The 18072-nt window shown below is 39.8% G+C and overlaps 1 protein-coding gene across 1 annotated transcript in view; it reads left to right on the forward strand.

The window, feature by feature from the left end:
* Positions 1–17722, forward strand: part of LOC118374809 (zinc finger CCCH domain-containing protein 15-like) — a 30766-nt gene extending 13044 nt beyond the window's left edge. Inside the window, exons 3-10 of the mRNA XM_035761294.1 lie at positions 2692–2797; positions 9499–9651; positions 9750–9850; positions 11019–11201; positions 11484–11630; positions 11764–11865; positions 12020–12152; positions 17460–17722. Coding sequence (XP_035617187.1) covers positions 2692–2797; positions 9499–9651; positions 9750–9850; positions 11019–11201; positions 11484–11630; positions 11764–11865; positions 12020–12152; positions 17460–17632 — 1098 coding nt within the window. The 3' untranslated portion in view covers positions 17633–17722. The remainder of the gene's footprint in view (positions 1–2691; positions 2798–9498; positions 9652–9749; positions 9851–11018; positions 11202–11483; positions 11631–11763; positions 11866–12019; positions 12153–17459) is intronic.
* The last annotated feature ends 350 nt before the right edge of the window (positions 17723–18072 follow it).

The following is an 18072-nucleotide window of genomic DNA, read 5'->3' on the forward strand; positions in this document are numbered from 1 at the left end:
GAAGTCATTGGCACTGGACAAACCATATACACGGTGTCCAATACCACTCAATTCGGTGTCGTTTCGTTCAAAGTTGATTGCAAATGCCATATGCAAATGTAACACAAGTCAATATCCAAAAGCAACATCAAAAACCTAGCAACCCCTTTAAAGTGCTTTCTGGACCGTTGTTTGAAGTTCTTTTGATTTTTTTTCAATTACACATGTGTAAGAACTGTATGAATATATTTTTGTCCAATTTTATTATCATAATTTAAAAAAATAAATTAACTTGTGCATAAGGCATAAGTTTTGTCCATTTGCAATATGATTTCATAGGAAGTCAAAAGTCAAAAATAGCAGAAATTATAAAAACTTCACACACCCTTAAAGTGCTTTCTGGACCGTTTTCAAAATTCTTTCGCTTTTGTCAATTAATCATGTGTAAGAACTGTAGAATATACTTTTGTAAACTGTTATAATTTTTTATTTTTTACTTGTGCATATGTTTTGTCCATTTGTAATATGATTTCATAGGAAGTCAAAAGTCACTTTTTTTGGGCCAAATGCCATAAGAAATGTCCAAATGCAATATGAAAGATTTGAAAATGCCAAATCAGGATGTTATGTCCTTTTGCCATTTACCATCACAATTTTGACATGCTCAGAAATACTGCAGAAATGCAAAATTGACTGACCTGATGAACACAGGATGGCCGGGCAGTGATAGTTGCTCCTATGCATAGCTCATTGTGTTGATTTCATCATGTCCAATTGGTGATGTTTCTTTCACTATTGGGCATGTACCATCACGAATTTGGCATGCTCAAAAACCTGCATGAATTGACTGGCCCAATGAACTCGGGATGGCTGGGCAGTGATTCTGGTTCCTCTCAATCGCTCGTTAGGGTTGATTTCAGAATGTCATTTTGGTGATCGTACCTCACTGTTTAAACATATTGCAAATGGACAAGAGTCACCAGCAAGTCACCGTCCACCAGTCAATTAGATATCATTCTGACACCAAACCCACTTTTTCCAACTCGTTTCGTAGCCAACTATCACATACTTCAGAGCTGGCCCAAAATTCACAAGCCTTCTGTTCAAACCATAATAAAAACGTAAAACACGTAGTTACGTACTAGCTGCGGTTCCAGTCCTGACATTATGTGAGGCGACCCCGAATCCCAAGTTTTGGCTCGATAGGTCATTTGGTGCCCGAGCAAGACCCTCATTGGTGCTGAAAATCCACTTTTTTCCATGCCTTGCTACGCGGCCCTTGAATGAGCAATCGGACAGGAGCGTTGGGGTCCGTCTATATGGGCCAAGACGGTCGTAATGCACCTAGTCTTGCGACTCTGCGACATTTCTAAATGTCGTAATTTTCGTGATGCAAAAATGAATTGAAGTTATTGCAAATGTACGAGGCTGTTTCTCGGTCCGAGAACCTTCTAGAGCCACGTAACTCACCACGCACTATCGACCTGAGGTCTAGAACAGGTTTCTAAAGTTTCGGAACTCTAGGTCTGACGGTTCTTTAAAAGTTCCAACAAGGTTAACTAATGCAGGCAGTGTATGTCTCTATGCACCCCCAATGTGTCCCTCCTTCCAAGCTGTGTGTGTGTGTGATTTAGTTTTCCTTTGAAATTTTACAGGAAAAATGACTGATTTACAGTTCATGGGGGTTGCCTAATCACACATATGAAGTTTTGGAAAGATCTGACTTTTTTAACCCTTCGGAACAGCACCTATGACACCATTTTAAGGCACTTCCGGTTTACACAGGAAGCTGAAAGTGAACATATCCTCCTTGGGGTAGGCAATTATAGAATTTTGAGTTTTAAGTCTTTATGTTAAGAACTGACTTATTTACGGAGTGTTTAGTGAGTGTGTTATTTTAGAAAAATCACAGAAGTCTCGCAGAGCTCCGAAGCACACTTTAAAAAGATTCGTATGAACACGCTGCAACTGGATCTGTAACTGTTTTAAAAAAATATATTTTTGAACATCACCAATTTGACAGTGTATGATTTCTCTTAAATGACAATAGATAAATGCCTGGTTCTTTTTGACGTGAAGCGGAAAAATCATTGCTCTATTTTCATTTTGGACCTTTAATCCCAGAAAAATGGCCATAACTCAAAAACCGTTGAGGCCTAGACGCCATCTTGTTCGGGGCCAACTGCCCATTATGCCAAACCTATGCTCACCAAGTTTCGTCTTCAAAGTCTTTTCCGTTTTGGAGATAAGGCCACGTCGTGATTCGTGATGTTTTGTACATTTGCAATATGATTCCATTCGCCCTCTTGTGGGATTTATCGGGACAGTGGAAAAATGACCAAAATTTGACGGAAACCGAATGTCAGATTTCATTTGATGACTTCCCGGTAGATCCGGCCCTGCCAAACGGCCCGACGCCTTCTGCGAATTTTACAAACATTTTCGGACGTCTAGTAAGGGACCGTACATTTGCAATATGGACTTTCTCACTAACCATATGGCGAATGTCAAAATGTTCCCTTAAGGTATGCAAGTCCCAATGACAGTTCATTCAACGTTCTTGCTACACAAGGTAAAATAAGGCACCTTCTGGAAAATGTAAATGGATATAAAGCCGGCCTAATCTCAAGCTATTGCTTACTATTAGGTCAGGAGGTCGGCAAACCTGGATCCTGTTGTGGACTTGTGACTAACTAGATCCTGTTTTCCTAGGCTGCTGCTGAAGGGGACAAGAACAAAAAGGGTGACAAGAAGAAAGAGTTAGATGAGCTGAACGAGCTTTTCAAGCCAGTGGTGGCTGCTCAGAAAGTCGCTAAAGGTGAGGATGGAAATGTCTTCTATATTCAGCTACAAAGTTTTTTCTAGTACAGTTGAAGTCGGAAGTTTACATACACTTAGGTTGGAGTCATTAACTAATTTTTCAACCACTCCTAAAATTTCTTAATAACAAACTAAAAGTTTTGGCAAGTCGGTTAGGACGTCTACTTTGTGCATGACACAAGTAAGATTTCCAACAATTGTTTACAGACAGATTATTTCACTTATAATTCATTGTCACAATTCCAGTGGGTCAGAAGTTTACATACACTAAGTTGACAGTGCCTTTTAACAGCTTGGAAAATTCCAGATAATTCCATCATGGCTTTAGAAGCTTCTAATAGGCTAATTTACATAATTTTGAGTCAATTGGAGATGTACCTGTGGATGTATTTGAAGGCCTACCTTCAAACTCAGTGCCTCTTTCCTTGACATCATGGGAAAATCAAATGAAATCAGCCAAGACCCCAGATTTTCTTTTTTGTAGACCTCCAAGTTTGGTTCATCCTTGGGGGCAATTTCCAAACGCCGGAAGGTACCACGCTCATCTGTAGAAACAATAGTACGCAGGTACGAACATTATGGGACCACGCAGCCTCATACCACTCAGGAAGGTGACGTGTTTTGTCTCAGAGTATTTTGCTGCGAAAATTTCAAATCAATCCCAGAAAAACAGCAAAGGACCTTGTGAAGATGCTGGATGAAACCGGTACAAAAGTATCTATATCCACAGTAAAACGAGTCCTATATCGACATGACCTGAAATGCCGCTCAGCAAGGAAGAAGCCACTGCTCCAAAACCGACATAAAAAAGCCAGACTACGGTTTGCACATGGGGACAACGATCGTACTTTTTGGAGAAATTTCCTCTGGTCTGATGAAACAAAAATATAACTTTTTGGCCATAATGATCATTGTTATTTTTGGATGAAAAAGCGGGAGACTTGCAAGCCGAAGAACACCATCCCAACTGTGAAGCACAGGCGTGGCAGCATCATGTTGTGGGGGTGCTTTGCTGCAGGAGGGACTAATGCACTTCACAAAATAGAAGGAAAATTACGTGGATATATTAAAGCAACATCTCAAGACATCAGTCAGGAAGTTTAAGCTTGGCCGCAAATGGATCTTCCAAATGGACAATGACCCCAAGCATACTTCTAAAGTTGTGACAAAATGGCTTAAAACTTCTTAGGGATGAGGCGGGCTGAAATCCTGTTAACGTGATCGATTTGACAACAGCCAGTGAAAGTGCAGGGTGCCAAATTCAAACAGAAATCTCATAATTAAAATTCCTCAAACATATAAGTATTATACACCATTTTAAAGATAAACTTGTTAATCTCACCAGTGTCCGATTAAAAAAATAAAAAAAAATAAAAAAGGCTTTTTGACAAAAGAATACCATGCGATTGTTAGGTCAGCACCTAGTCACAGAAAAACACAGCCATTTTCCCAGCCAAACAGGAGTCGCAAAAAGCAGAGAGAAAATGAATCCCTAACCTTTGTCGATCTTCATCAGATGACACTCATAGGACTTCATGTTACACAATACATGTATGTTTTGTTCGATAAAGTTCATATTTATATCCAAAAATCTGTTTACATTGGCATGTTATGTTCAGTAATGTTTTACTTCCAAAACATCCAGTGATTTTTGCAGAGAGCCACATCAATTTACAGAAATACTGACCATAAATGTTAATGAAAATACAAGTGCTATACATGGAATTAAAGATATACTTCTCCTTAATGCAACCGCTGTGTCAGATTTCAAAAAAGCTTTACGGAAAAGGCACACCATGCAATAATCTGAGTACAGAGCTCAGGAACCAAAAAAAGCCATACAGATACCCACCATGTTGGAGTCAACAGAAGTCAGAAATAGCATTATAAATATTAACTTACCTTTTATCATCTTCATCAGAATGCACTCCCAGGAATCTCAGTTCCACAAATGTTTTTTATTTATTTTTTAAGTCCATTTATGTGCAAATACCTCCTTTTTGTTTGCGCGTTTTGGCGCAGGCACTTAGTCCAGACAGTCAACAAAGTTATATTACAGTTCGTAGAAACATGTCAAACAATATATAGAATCAATCTTTTGGATGTTTTATGTTAAAATCTTCAATAATCTTTCAACCGGACAATTCCTTTGTCTTTGAAATGAAAAGGAATGCAGCTCATGGCATTCTGCCAGACCCCTTAGTCAAACAGCTCTTTTTCACTCCCCTTCACAGTAGAAGCCTGAAACAAGGTTCTAAAGACTGTTGACATCTAGTGGAAGCCTTAGGAAGTGCAATAGGATCAAATTTACACTTTTACAAATTTACACATCTTGGATAGGCAACGACTTGAATACCTACAAACCTCAGATTTCCAACTTCCTGGTTGGATTTTTTTTTCTCAGGTTTTTGCCTGCCATATTAGATCTGTTATACTCTCATACATCATTCAAACAGTTTTAGAAACTTCAGAGTTTTCTATCTAAATCTACTAATACTATGCATATCCTAGCTTCTGGGCCTAAGTAGCAGACAGTTCACTCTGGGCACCTTATTCATCCAAGCTACTCAATACCCCCATCCCATAAGAAGTTAAGGACAACAAAGTCAAGGCCACTCCAATACCATCACAAACCATCACAAATCCCTGACTTGAATCCCATAGAAAATCTTTGGGCAGGACTGAAAATGCGTGTGCGAGCACAGAGGTCAACAAACTCCGTTACACCAGCTCTGTCAGGAGGAATGAGCCAAAATTCACCCAGCTTTCTGTGGGATGCTTGTGTGTTTGAAATTGTTTAACCGAAGTTAAACAATTTAAAGGCAATGCTTCCAAATACTAATTGAGTGTATGTGAACTTCTGACCCACTGGGAATAAATAAAAGCTGAAATAAATCATTCGCTTTACTATTATTCTGACATTTCACATTAAATAGTGGTGATCCTAACTGACCGAAGATAGGGAATTTTTACTAGGATTAAATGTAAGGAATTTTGAGGTGAGTTTAAGTGTATTTGGCTAAGGTGTATGTAAACTTCCGACTTCAACTGTACATAGATTTAGAAAATGCCCTGTTTAATCTAAAAGGACGTTTTGCGACCTTACCCTATTGAATGCTTAGGAAACTCATATTGTCAGGATTAATCACTGATTAGGCTTTTGCATACTACCCACCACTAATCTTTGTCAATAATTAGAACAGGGCAAAGGTGCAAAAAGGTATTATGCTATAAACTGAGCATTTTTGTGCACCAAGAAAACTACTGTGTATCTTCAGTCTCGAAAAGCCAACCAGTGTGCATAGTTGCATCATTGCTGTCTTGTGTCGGAGATACTATAAGAGATGTTAAAATTCCAAATAGAAAACTTGGAACATTATTCATTCCATTAGTTCAGTTTTCTCTGGAGGGTTATATCAGGTTTCAATTAATCCAATTTGCAATGTTCGCTCTAAGTTGTCTCTGTAAAGAAAAGTTTATTGCAACGTATGAGGGCTCTGTAAAATAGCTGTCTCAAATTACAAGTTTAACACTAACATGTAAAAGCATTTGTAACAGTGTTAACAAATTAATGTTCACTGTAATGTTAATAAAGTTCTTAAAGATTGTATTGCGTGTTTCAATGAATGAGTTTGTAATGCATGTTAATGTTTCTTGTTGATGTACAGTACCAGTCAAAAGTTTGGAGAACCCTACGCATTCAAGGGTTTTCTTTATTTTGACTAGTTTCTACATTGTAGAATACTAGTGAAGACATCAAAAACTGCATAACACATGGAATCATGTCGTAACCAAAATAGTGTTAAACAAATCAGAATATATTTCAAAGTAGCCACCCGTTGCTCTGATGACAGCTTTGCACACTCTTGGCATTCTTTCAACCAGCTTCATGAGGTGGCACCGGGAATGCATTTGAATTAACAGGTGTCCCTTGTTAACCTGTCTAGGACACAGGTTCAGCTAACGAACCCCCCCAAACATTCCGCTGAAAAGGCAGCGCGGGAAATTCAAAAATGTTTTTTTTTAAATATTTAACTTCCACACATTAACAAGTCCAATACAGCAAATGAAAGAAACATCTTGTTAATCGACCCATCGTTTCCGATTTTTACAATGTTTTACAGCGAAAACACAACATATATTTATGTTGGATCACCACCAAATCCCAAAAAACACACAGCCATTTTTCCCAGCCAAAGATGGTCACAAAAGCAGAATTGGAGATAATTAATCACTAACCTTTGATAATCTTCATCAGATGACCCTCATATGACATGTTACACACTACATTTATGTTTTGTTCGATAATATACATATTTATATCCACAAATCTCGGTTTACGTTGGTGCCATGTTCAGAAATGCCTCCAAAATATCCGGAGTAATTACAGAGAGCCACGTCATATAACAGAAATACTCATCATAAACTTTGACGAAAGATACATGTTTTACATATAATTAAAGATACAGCGGTTGCATTAACAACCAGTGTGTCAGATTGTTTTTAAACGATGGCGCTCAGAAGTAAATATATTTCTCCGCCATGTTGGAGTCAACAGAGATACGAAATTGCATCATAAATATTCCCTTACCTTTGATCTTTCATCAGAATGCAGTGCAAGGAATCCTAATCGTTGCAATAAATCGTTGTTTTGTTCCATAATGTCCATTACTAGTGTCCAATAAGCTACTTTTGCTAGCACGTTTAGTTCACATGTCCAAAAGCTGGCACTGGTCCAGGCGAACTCGGACGAAAACGTCAAAAAGTTATATTCCAGGTCGAATAAACTGGTCAAACTAAGTAGAGCTTCAATCTTCAGGATGCTGTTATCATAAATATCCAATAACATTCAAACCTGAGCATTCATTTTTGTCTACAAAGTAATGGAACGCAAGGCGATATAATGACTACTGCGCGGGACCAGGAACTGGCATTCTGCCAGACCAGTGACTCAAAATAGTGGCCATCCGGTCCCACATCACACTAGAGGCTTCATTCCACGTTCTACTGACTGTTGACATCTAGTGGAATGCGTGGGAAGTGCGAACAGATCCATATCTTATTTGGATGTGAATAGGCGATGAGTTGAAAATCAACCAGCCCCAGAATTTCCACTTCCTGTTTGGATGTTTGCCTGCCCTATGAGTTCTGTTATGCTCACAGACATAATTCAAACAGTTTTAGAGACTTCAGAGTGTTTTCTATCCAATAGTAATAATAATATGCATATATTCGCATCTGGGACAGAGTAGGAGGCAGTTCACTATGGGCACGCAATTCATCCAAAGTGAAAATGCTGCCCCCTATCTTTAAAAGGTTAAATGTGAATTTGTAGAATTTATTTTCTCTGTAATGCATTTGAGCCAATCCGTTGTTGTGACAAGGTAGGGGTGGTATACAGAAGATAGCTCTATTTGGCAAAATACCAAGTCCATATTATGGCAAGAACAGCTCAAATAAGTAGAGAAACGACAGTCCATCATTACTTTAAAACATGAAGGTCCGTCAATCGGGAAAATGTAAGTGCAGTCGGGAAAAACCATCAAACGCTATGATTAAACTGGCTCTGAGGATCGCCACAGGAAAGGAAGACCCAGAGTTACCTCTGCTGCAGAGGATAAGTTCGTTAGAGTTACCAGCCTCTGAAATTGCAGCCCAAATAAATGCTTCACAGAGTTCAAGTAACAGACACATCTCAACATCAACTGTTCAAAGGAAGCTGTGTGAATCAGGCCTTTATGGTTGAATTGCTGCAAAGAAACCACTATTAAAGGACACCAAATGGAAGAAATGACTTGCTTTGTCCAAGAAACATGGGCAATGGACATTAGACCAGTAGAAGTCTGTCCTTTGGGCTGCTGAGTCCAGATTTGTGATTTTTGGTTCCAACCCCCATGTCTTTGTGATGGGCAGAGTAGGTGAACGGATGATCTCCGCATGTGTGGTTCCCACCATGAAGTGTGGGGGCGCTTTGCTGGTGACACTGATTTATTTAGAATTCAAGACACACTTACCAGCATGGCTACCGCAGCATTCTGCTGCGATACGCCATCCCATCTGGTATGCGCTTAGTGGGACTATAATTTGCTTTTCAACAGGACAATGACACCACATCTCCAGGTTTAAGGGCTATTTGACCAAGAAAGAGAGGGATGGAGTGCTGCATCAGATGACCTGGCAACCCACAATCACACGACCTCAACCCAATTGAGATGGTTTGGACCGCAGAGTGAAGGAAAAGCAGCCTACAAGTTCTCAGCATGTGGGAACTCCTTCAAGACTGTTGGAAAAGCATTCCAGGTGAAGCTGATTAAGAGAATGCCAAGAGTGCAAAACTGTCAAGGCGGCTGCTTTGAAGAATCTAAAGTTTATAAAATATATTTTGATTTAACACTTTTTTTTTTGTTACTACATTATTCCATGTGTTCATAGTTTTGATGTCTTTTCTGTTCTACAAAGTAGAAAATAGTAAAAGTAAAGCAAAACCCAAACTTTTGACTGGTACTGTACATAATTTAAATCATAAATCATTATCATTACCCTCTTTTGGGTTACAATAACAAAAGAGAATAAGAAAAACATTTGTGTAATTATACTATTCAATCCACCCATCTGGCAACAGTGGCAGGAAAGACCCTGAGGTAATGAGCGCGAGAAGAAACATACAGTACTTGTTACATTTTCCTCTTAATTCTGCAGGGGTGGACCCAAAGTCAGTTCTCTGTGCCTTCTTCAAGCAAGGCCAATGCACCAAAGGAGACAAGTGCAAGTTCTCCCACGATTTGACACTCGAGAGGAAGTGTGAAAAACGGAGCCTCTACGTTGACAAGAGAGATGACGAGCTTGAGAAAGGTTAGTGTCTTCTAATCATTAGTGTTGTCAGCAGCGAATAAACAGCTGATATCTCTGCTGGGTTTTGTAGAGCTGACTATTTGTCCTGTTTTGTATAGACACCATGGATAATTGGGATGAGAAGAAGTTGGAGGAGGTTGTGAACCAGAAGCACGGAGAAGCTGAAAAGAAAAAAGCTCTAAGCTCAAAAACTCAAATTGTATGTTTTGCCACATCACTCTAAAAGCTGAGATTCATCACTACTATACAGGGCATTCAGCAAATGTTCAGACCTCTTCCCCTTTTCCACATTTTATGTTACAGCCTTATTCTAAAATGGATTTAAAAAACAAAAAAAACCAAATCCTCCTCAATCTACACTCAATACCCCATAATATCAAAGCGAATACTGTTTTTTCAATTTTACATAGGTTTTCAGACTCTTTGCTATGAGACTTGAAATGGAGCTTGGTTGCATCCAGTTTCCATGGATCATCCTTAACATGATTCTACAACTTGATTGGATTCCACCTGTGGTAAATGTAATTGATTGGATATGATTTGGAAAGGCACACACCTGTCTAAGGTCCCACAGTTGACGATGCATGTCAGAGCAAAACCAAGCCATGAGGTCGAAGGAATTGTGAGAGAAAGATGAGAAACAAGATTCTCTGGTCTGATGAAACCAGATTGAACTCTTTTGGCCTGAATGCCAAGCATAAAATCTGGAGGATACGTGGCACCATCCCTACGGTGAAGCGCGGGGGTGGCAGCACAATGCTGTCGGGATGTTTGTCAGCCGGAGGACTGGGAGACTAGTCAGGATCGAGGCAAAGATGAATGGAGCAAAGTACAGAGAGGTCCTTGATGAAACCTGCTCCAGAGCGCTCAGGACCTCTGACTGGGCTGAAGGTTCACCTTCCAACAAGACATCAACCCTTAGCACACAGCAAAGACGAGTGGCCTCGGGACACGTCTGAATAACCTTGAGTGGCCCAGCCAGAGTCTGGATTTGAACCCGATCGAACATCTCTGGAGAGACTTGAAAATAGCTGTGCGGCGATGCTCCCCATCCAACCTGAGATGATGATCTGCAGTGAAGAATAGGACAAATTCCCCAAATACAGGCATGCATAGCGTCATACCCAAGAAGACTAGAGGCTGTAATCGCTGCCGAAGGTGCTTCAACAAAGTACTGAGTAAAGGGTCTGAATACTTATGTAAATGTGATATTTCAGTTTATTTTCAATCAATTTGCAATTTGTGTATAGATTGAGGGGGGATTTTTTTTTTAATAAGGCTGTAACGTAACAAAATATGGAAAAAGTCAAGGGGTCTGAATACTTTCTGAATGCAATAGACTTACTTCTGCTTTTATCGTCTTGTAGGTTTGCAAGCATTTCCTTGATGCCATTGAAAACAACAAATATGGTTGGTTTTGGGTATGTCCTAGTGGAGCTGACACTTGTATGTACCGCCATGCATTGCCTGCTGGCTTTGTGCTCAAGAAAGACCAGAAGAAGGATGAAAAGGAAGATGAAATCTCAATGGAAGAGTTGATAGAGAATGAGGTAGATTTGACCACTTTCACTAAAATTCATGTTCCTACTTGAGATTTGTCTTATTATTATTTAGCCCATATTACTCTTCAAGCCACAATGTTTGTTTCAATCGGCAGCCCTGCTACTTTATCCACTCTGAAATATATAAAGAGCTATGGATGCCAGGACTGTCTGTCAACTCTGTTAATGTTTGAGATCACTCAGTGACCAACATATTAAAAAAAAAAAATCTAACTTCAATAACAGTGCTGAGATTAAGAAATGTTACAAAAAAATGACTTTGTCTGTCAGCGATCTGCCCTAGGACCAAATGTCACCAGGATAACTCTGGAGACCTTCTTGGCCTGGAAAAAGAGGAAAAGGCAAGAAAAAGTGGCCAAGGCAGAGCAAGACATGGAGAAAAAGAAGGCTGATTTCAAAGCTGGCAGGTCCTTTGGGGTGAGCTTTGATTTTGTTTTCTATCAGAGGATGTTGCTAAAGCTCGAAATAATAATGTATTTTTATTGCCGTATCACATCTTACAGATAAGTGGAAAACATTTTAATACTAACACGTTGTTTTTGTTGTGTAGGTAAGCGGCCGTCAAGTATTTGAGTTCTGTCCTGATCTGGCTGATGATGACGATGAGGAGGCTGATGACATAAAATATGTTGAGGACAATGATGACGTTGAGGTAAGCCTGATAAACACATGTTTCAATAGGTATGCTGTGGGGATACTCAGGAAATCTTTACTGAAGTACCTTAAAGTGTGTAGGTGCTACACCATATGTATATATCATGAAGTGATGCATATGTATGACATTGATACTGCCCCCCCCCCCACAGGTTGAATATGTTCACGAGTTCCAGGATGTTGATCTAGCCAGGTTTGTTCCAAAGGAAGTTGACAACACCGGAATAACTGTTGCTGCAGTCGACAGATTTACAGCCAAATCAAAGCCAACAAAGGAAACGAATGGTGAGTGTTTGAAATTATTCTGCCAATAAGATTAATGGAAGCCACATCATCCTTGATCTCTTTTTTTCAAAGCATTTATTTCTATCCCAATGTGTTTTCCATAACATGCCTGTCTTTAAACCTCTTTCGATCACACAATTGGCCCTCAGCCTTTAAAGGGGCAATCCGAGAGACTTGTTTCTGTAAACAGCTGATAAACGCAAATTCGCAGACATACCTAATGATACAACGACTGACCATCCTTTTGATCAAAATTATAGTTTTAAAGGGACAATCTGAAGTTGGTACATCCACTTTTGGATTTATAAATGAATGATATGTACCCATTGACTTCTGAAGAAGAATGCCTCATGAGCTTAGTTCAACTATCGTACCCTGTCAGAATCCAAAATATAAGCTTGTCTTTAATCCAATATTTGTAAACAAAGTAAAACATGGTTAAAACCAGGGATTGGAATGGATTTTTCCCCCCCAATCGTTTCATTTTGAACAGAAGCCACAAAATAGACCAGCAAAAGAAAGTTCTGAATCGGTTCAACCCCCAAAAAAGTAACCGTTTTATATAGTCTCTTAAGTATTTTTCCTTTTTTTCCATTTTTTTTCTCCATTTTAGCTTTAAATGAACTTTAAATAAATATTAAATTACTTCACCAATCAGTGCGGATTGAGCAGGCAAGCTAGTTTACATTTATATTATTATATACCATTTTCACCTTAATTTAACCTTTTTGGGATAGGGGGCGGCATTTTCACTTCTGGATGAATAGCGTGCCCAGAGTGAACTGCCTCTACTCTGTCCCAGATGCTAATATATGCATATTATTATTAGTATTGGATCGAAAACACTCTGAAGTTTCTAAAACTGTTTGAATGATGTCTGTGAGTATAACAGCACATATGGCAGGTGAAAACCTGAGAAAAATCCAACTAGGAAGTGGGACATCTGAGGTTTGTAGTTTTTCAAAGCTTGGCTGACCGAATACACATTGAGATATGGATGAGGTTGCACTTCCTAGGGCTTCCACTAGATGTCAACCGTCTTTAGAAACTAGTTTGAGGATTCTACTATAAAGGAGGGGCTCATGATACCTCTGAGTCAGTGGTCTGGCAGAGAGCTTTGGTCTCATGACGCGTGCTCCGGACTGGATTAAGTGCTCGCACCTCATGAAGATGGATTACTGGGCTGAACACGATACCAACAAGTGGCTATTTGGACATACAGTGGGGCAAAAAAGTATTTAGTCAGCCACCAATTGTGCAAGTTCTCCCACTTAAAAAGATGAGCGAGGCCTGTAATTTTCATCATAGGTACAGTTCAACTATGACAGACAAAATGAGATTTTTTTTCTCCAGAAAATCACATTGTAGGATTTTTAATGTATTTATTTGCAAATTATGGTGGAAAATAAGTATTTGGTCAATAACAAAAGTTTATCTCAATACTTTGTTATATACCCTTTGTTGGCAATGACAGAGGTCAAACGTTTTCTGTAAGTCTTCACAAGGTTTTCACACACTGCTGGTATTTTGGCCCATTCCTCCATGCAGATCTCCTCTAGAGCAGTGATGTTTTGGGGCTGTTGCTGGGCAACACGGACGTTCAACTCCCTCCAAAGATTCTCTATGGGGTTGAGATCTGGAGACTGGCTAGGCCACTCCAGGACCTTGAAATGCTTCTTACGAAGCCACTCCTTCGTTGCCCGGGCGGTGTGTTTGGGATCATTGTCATGCTGAAAGAAACAGCCATGTTTCATCTTCAATGCCCTTGCTGATGGAAGGAGGTTTTCACTCAAAATCTCACGATACATGGCCCCATTCATTCTTTCCTTTACACGGATCAGTCGTCCTGGTCCCTTTGCAGAATCCCACCTCCCACCGAGGTGCTCTTATTCTCCATGGACTTTAGTGTCCCGCACTTTTTGGAGTTTGTGCTACAGGATGCAAATTTCTGTTAGGAAAGCAAAGGCTAGCTTTTTCAAACTGCCTGTGCACATTGGTTCCTAACTTCCCAGAAAAGTTGCATATCGCAGGGGCTATTTCATGCTAATGCAGTACGCCACAGGATGTTTTTGTGCTGGTCAAGGGCAGGTCTGGAGTGAACGAAGGGCTATATCTGTTCTTGAATGGGGCATGCTTATTTAAGATGGTGAGGAAAGCACTTTTAAAGAATAACCAGGCATCCTCTACTGACGTAATGAGGTCAATATGCTTCCAGGTCGATTAGAAAGGCCTGCTTACTGAAGTGTTTTAGGGAGCGTTTGACAGTGATGAGGGGTGATTGTTTGACCGCGGACCCATTACGGACGTCAGTTAATTCACATATGGTGTCCAGGACACAGTTAGGGGCTGAGGGGTGGTCTATAACAAGCGGCAACAGTGAGAGAGTTATTTCTGTAAAGGTGGGTTTTTAAAAGTAAAGCTTGAACTGTTTGGGTACAGACCTGGATAGCATGACATACCTCTGCAGGCTGTCGCTGCAGTAGATTGCAACTCCACCCCCTTTGGCAGTTCTATCTGTGGAAAATGTTGTAATTGGGGATGGAAATGTCAGAATTTTTGGTTGCCTTAGCCAGTATTCAGACATGACTAGGACATCAGGTTTAGCAGAGTGTGCTCAAGCAGTGTATAAAACAAACTTAGGGAGGAGGCTTCTGATGTTAACATGCATGAAACCAAGGCTTTGCGGTTACAGAAGTCAACAAATGATAGTGCCAGGGGAATAGGAGTGGAGCTAGAGGCAACAGGGCCTGGATTAACCTTTACATCACCAGAGTAACAGAGGAGGAGTAGGATAAGGGATATAAGAACTGGTCGTCTAGTGCATCACATGCGTGATGAACAGACAAGTGTAGCCTATGGCAGAAGAAGTGTGAAGCCTGAAGAGCAGGCTTGAAGCACTAGGCATCTTGTTATGACATTGCATTATCTCAATTGGGTCCACAGAATTATACCTAGGAGGAGCAGCTTCTATGAAGGGACTTTGAATGTCCTTTTGAGCTAGCTAACAACTTGTGTGTGCAGAGCGTCACCAGAATTAAAAACATGTTTAACCTTTTTTTTGTAATGAATAAATCCAATTTGAAACGTGATAACTAGGCCTATAGTAATCCTTAACTTCTTACGACTGAAATTCCGTTAACGGGATCGATTTGACAACAGCCAGTGGAAGTGCAGGGCGCCAAATCCAAACGTCAAAAATATCATAATTAAAATTCCTCAAACATACAAGTATAATACACCATTTTAAAGATACATTTTTTGTTACCACAGTGTCCGATTTCAAAAAGGCTTTACAACGAAAGCATACCATGCGATTATGTTAGATCAGCGCCTAGTCACAGAAAAACAGCCATTTTTCCAGCCAAAGAGAGGAGTCACAAAAAGCAGAAATAGAGAAAATTAATCATTAAACTTTGATCTTCATCAGATGACACTCACAGGACTTCATGTTACACAATACATGTATGTTTTGTTCGATAAAGGTCATATTTATATCCAAAAATCTCAGTTTACATTGGTGCGTTATGTTCAGTAATGTTTTGCTTACAAAACATCCGGCGATTTTGCAGAGAGCTACATCAATTTACAGAAATACTCACCATAAATGTTGATGAAAATACACGTGTTATACATGGAATTAAAGATATACTTCTCCTTAATGCAACCACTGTGTAAGATTTCAAAAAAGCTTTACGGAAAAAGCACACCCTGCAGTAATCTGGGTCTAACAGCCCTCAGGCACCAAACAAGCCATACAGATACCCGCCATGTTGTGGAGTCAACAGAAGTCAGAAATAGCATTATAAATATTCACTTTGATCATCTTCATCAGAATACACTCCCAGGAATCCCAGTCCCAAAATAAATGTTTGTTTTGTTCCATAAAGTCCATCATTTATGTCCAAATACATCCTTTTTGTTCGCGTTTAGTTCACAAATCCAAATTCATGAGGCGCAGGCACTTAGTCCAGACGAAAAGCAAAAAGGGTATATTACAGTTCGTAGAAACATGTCAAACGGTATATAGAATCAATCTTTAGGATGTTTTTAACATAACTCTTCAATAATGTTTCAACCGGACAATTTCTTTGTCTTTCGAAATGAAATGGATCATGATTTAGGTCATGGCATTCTGCCAGACCTCTTAGTCAAACAGCTCTTATTCACTCCCCCTTCACAGTAGAAGCCTGAAACAAGGTTTTAAAGACTGTTGACATCTAAGTGGAAGCCTTGGGAAGTGCAATCGGACCAATTTTACACTATCTTGGATAGGCAAAGACGTGAATACCTACAAACCTCAGATTTCCCACTTCCTGGTTGGATTTTTTTTCTTCGGTTTTTGCCTGCCATATGAGTTCTGTTATACTCAGACACCATTCAAACAGTTTTAGAAACTTCAGAGTGTTTTCAATCCAAATCTACTAATAATATGCGTATCTTAGCTTCTGGGCCTGAGCAGCAGGCAGTTTACTCTGGGCACCTTATTCATCCAAGCCACTCAATACTGCCCCCCAGCCATAAGAAGTCAAGTAACATTCATAAAGTGAATCCATTCTTTTGCTAATAAAAACCTCTCCGATCTTATCACTGTTTTAACATCAGTACAGTACCCTATACTTGGGAAGGGCAGGGAGCCTGCACACACACTGACATATTTTCAGCTTGTGGGACTAGAAATAAATGCCTGGAACGAAAAATAATGTTAACTTATTTCCATGCTTTTAAAATAACCGTTCTGTTCCCGCAACAATATGGATCACTTTCGTTCCAGGTTACATTTCTGTCCCTTGAAAAATGTTTTCGGTTCTGTTCCCTGAACCGGTTCCAACCCCTGGTTAAAACTATAATTTTGATATCATGGATGGTCACTCCTTGCATCCATAGCGCTGTATGAATTTGAGTGAATTCCAGCCAAATCCCATAGCTTTTTTGTGAAATGGACAGGGAGAACGATTTGTTTCAACTGAGGATTTCCCCTTTAATCTATACAGTGTTTGTAAGCTTTGTAATTGTAAACAATTGAGTAAAACAAGCTTATATTTTGGGTTCTGATGGGGTATGACAGTTGAACTAACTGTCATACCCCACCATGAGGAATTTATAAGTTATATTCTCCAGGAATCAATGGCTATATTAAAAGTCCAAAAAGATACATTCTAATCCCAGGTGCCCCTTGCACAAAGTTGAATGACTCCCTTGCCACGTCACCTGCCATTACAATTCCGTTCATGGGTCACAGCACAGATGCTGATGCCTTTGACTGAGGAGATGTGATGTTCTGAACCTGTGCCTTGCACCATCTCCCAGATGACCAGCTGAACGGTGCTTGCGGAGGTGTGGAGGAGAACGGTCACGATGGGGAAGACGAGACTCTCGACGACAAGGAAGCAGAGCCCGTGCCTGTGGACGAGAACCTTTTCACCGGCGAGGACCTGGACGAACTGGATGAGGAACTCAACACACTGGACCTGGATGACTGACAATGATGACTTCTAGTAGAACAGTGCCTCATGGACTATGAATAAGAGATGTCTAAAACAGATTCACAATAAAACATCCTGATGATCACATCTTGTTGCTGCTGCTGTTTCTTTTACCCCTCAGTGGTCCTGATTGTGAAAAGAGTGAAAAGGATTTGAGGGGGTACATCTTGAATTGGGTTCATGTGAAATCACCAGTTCTTTCTGGCTGTCCTGAATCCTGTATATTGATTTTGGGTTCTATCTAATAAACATCCTCCTGACTTGTATTATTAGACCATACCATGACAGATTGTGCAACTGCTTTTGAGCAGGTACAACAGGGACGTAGGGTTGTAGTGTAAAAAACTGATTGAATAGCAGATTAAGAGAAATTCCATATTCATGCAATTATTTTACACTTTTGGTATCTACATATATTGAGTTTTACAGAATAAAAC

Source organism: Oncorhynchus keta, chromosome 4, assembly GCF_023373465.1.
Source record: "Oncorhynchus keta strain PuntledgeMale-10-30-2019 chromosome 4, Oket_V2, whole genome shotgun sequence".
NCBI lineage: Eukaryota > Metazoa > Chordata > Actinopteri > Salmoniformes > Salmonidae > Oncorhynchus > Oncorhynchus keta.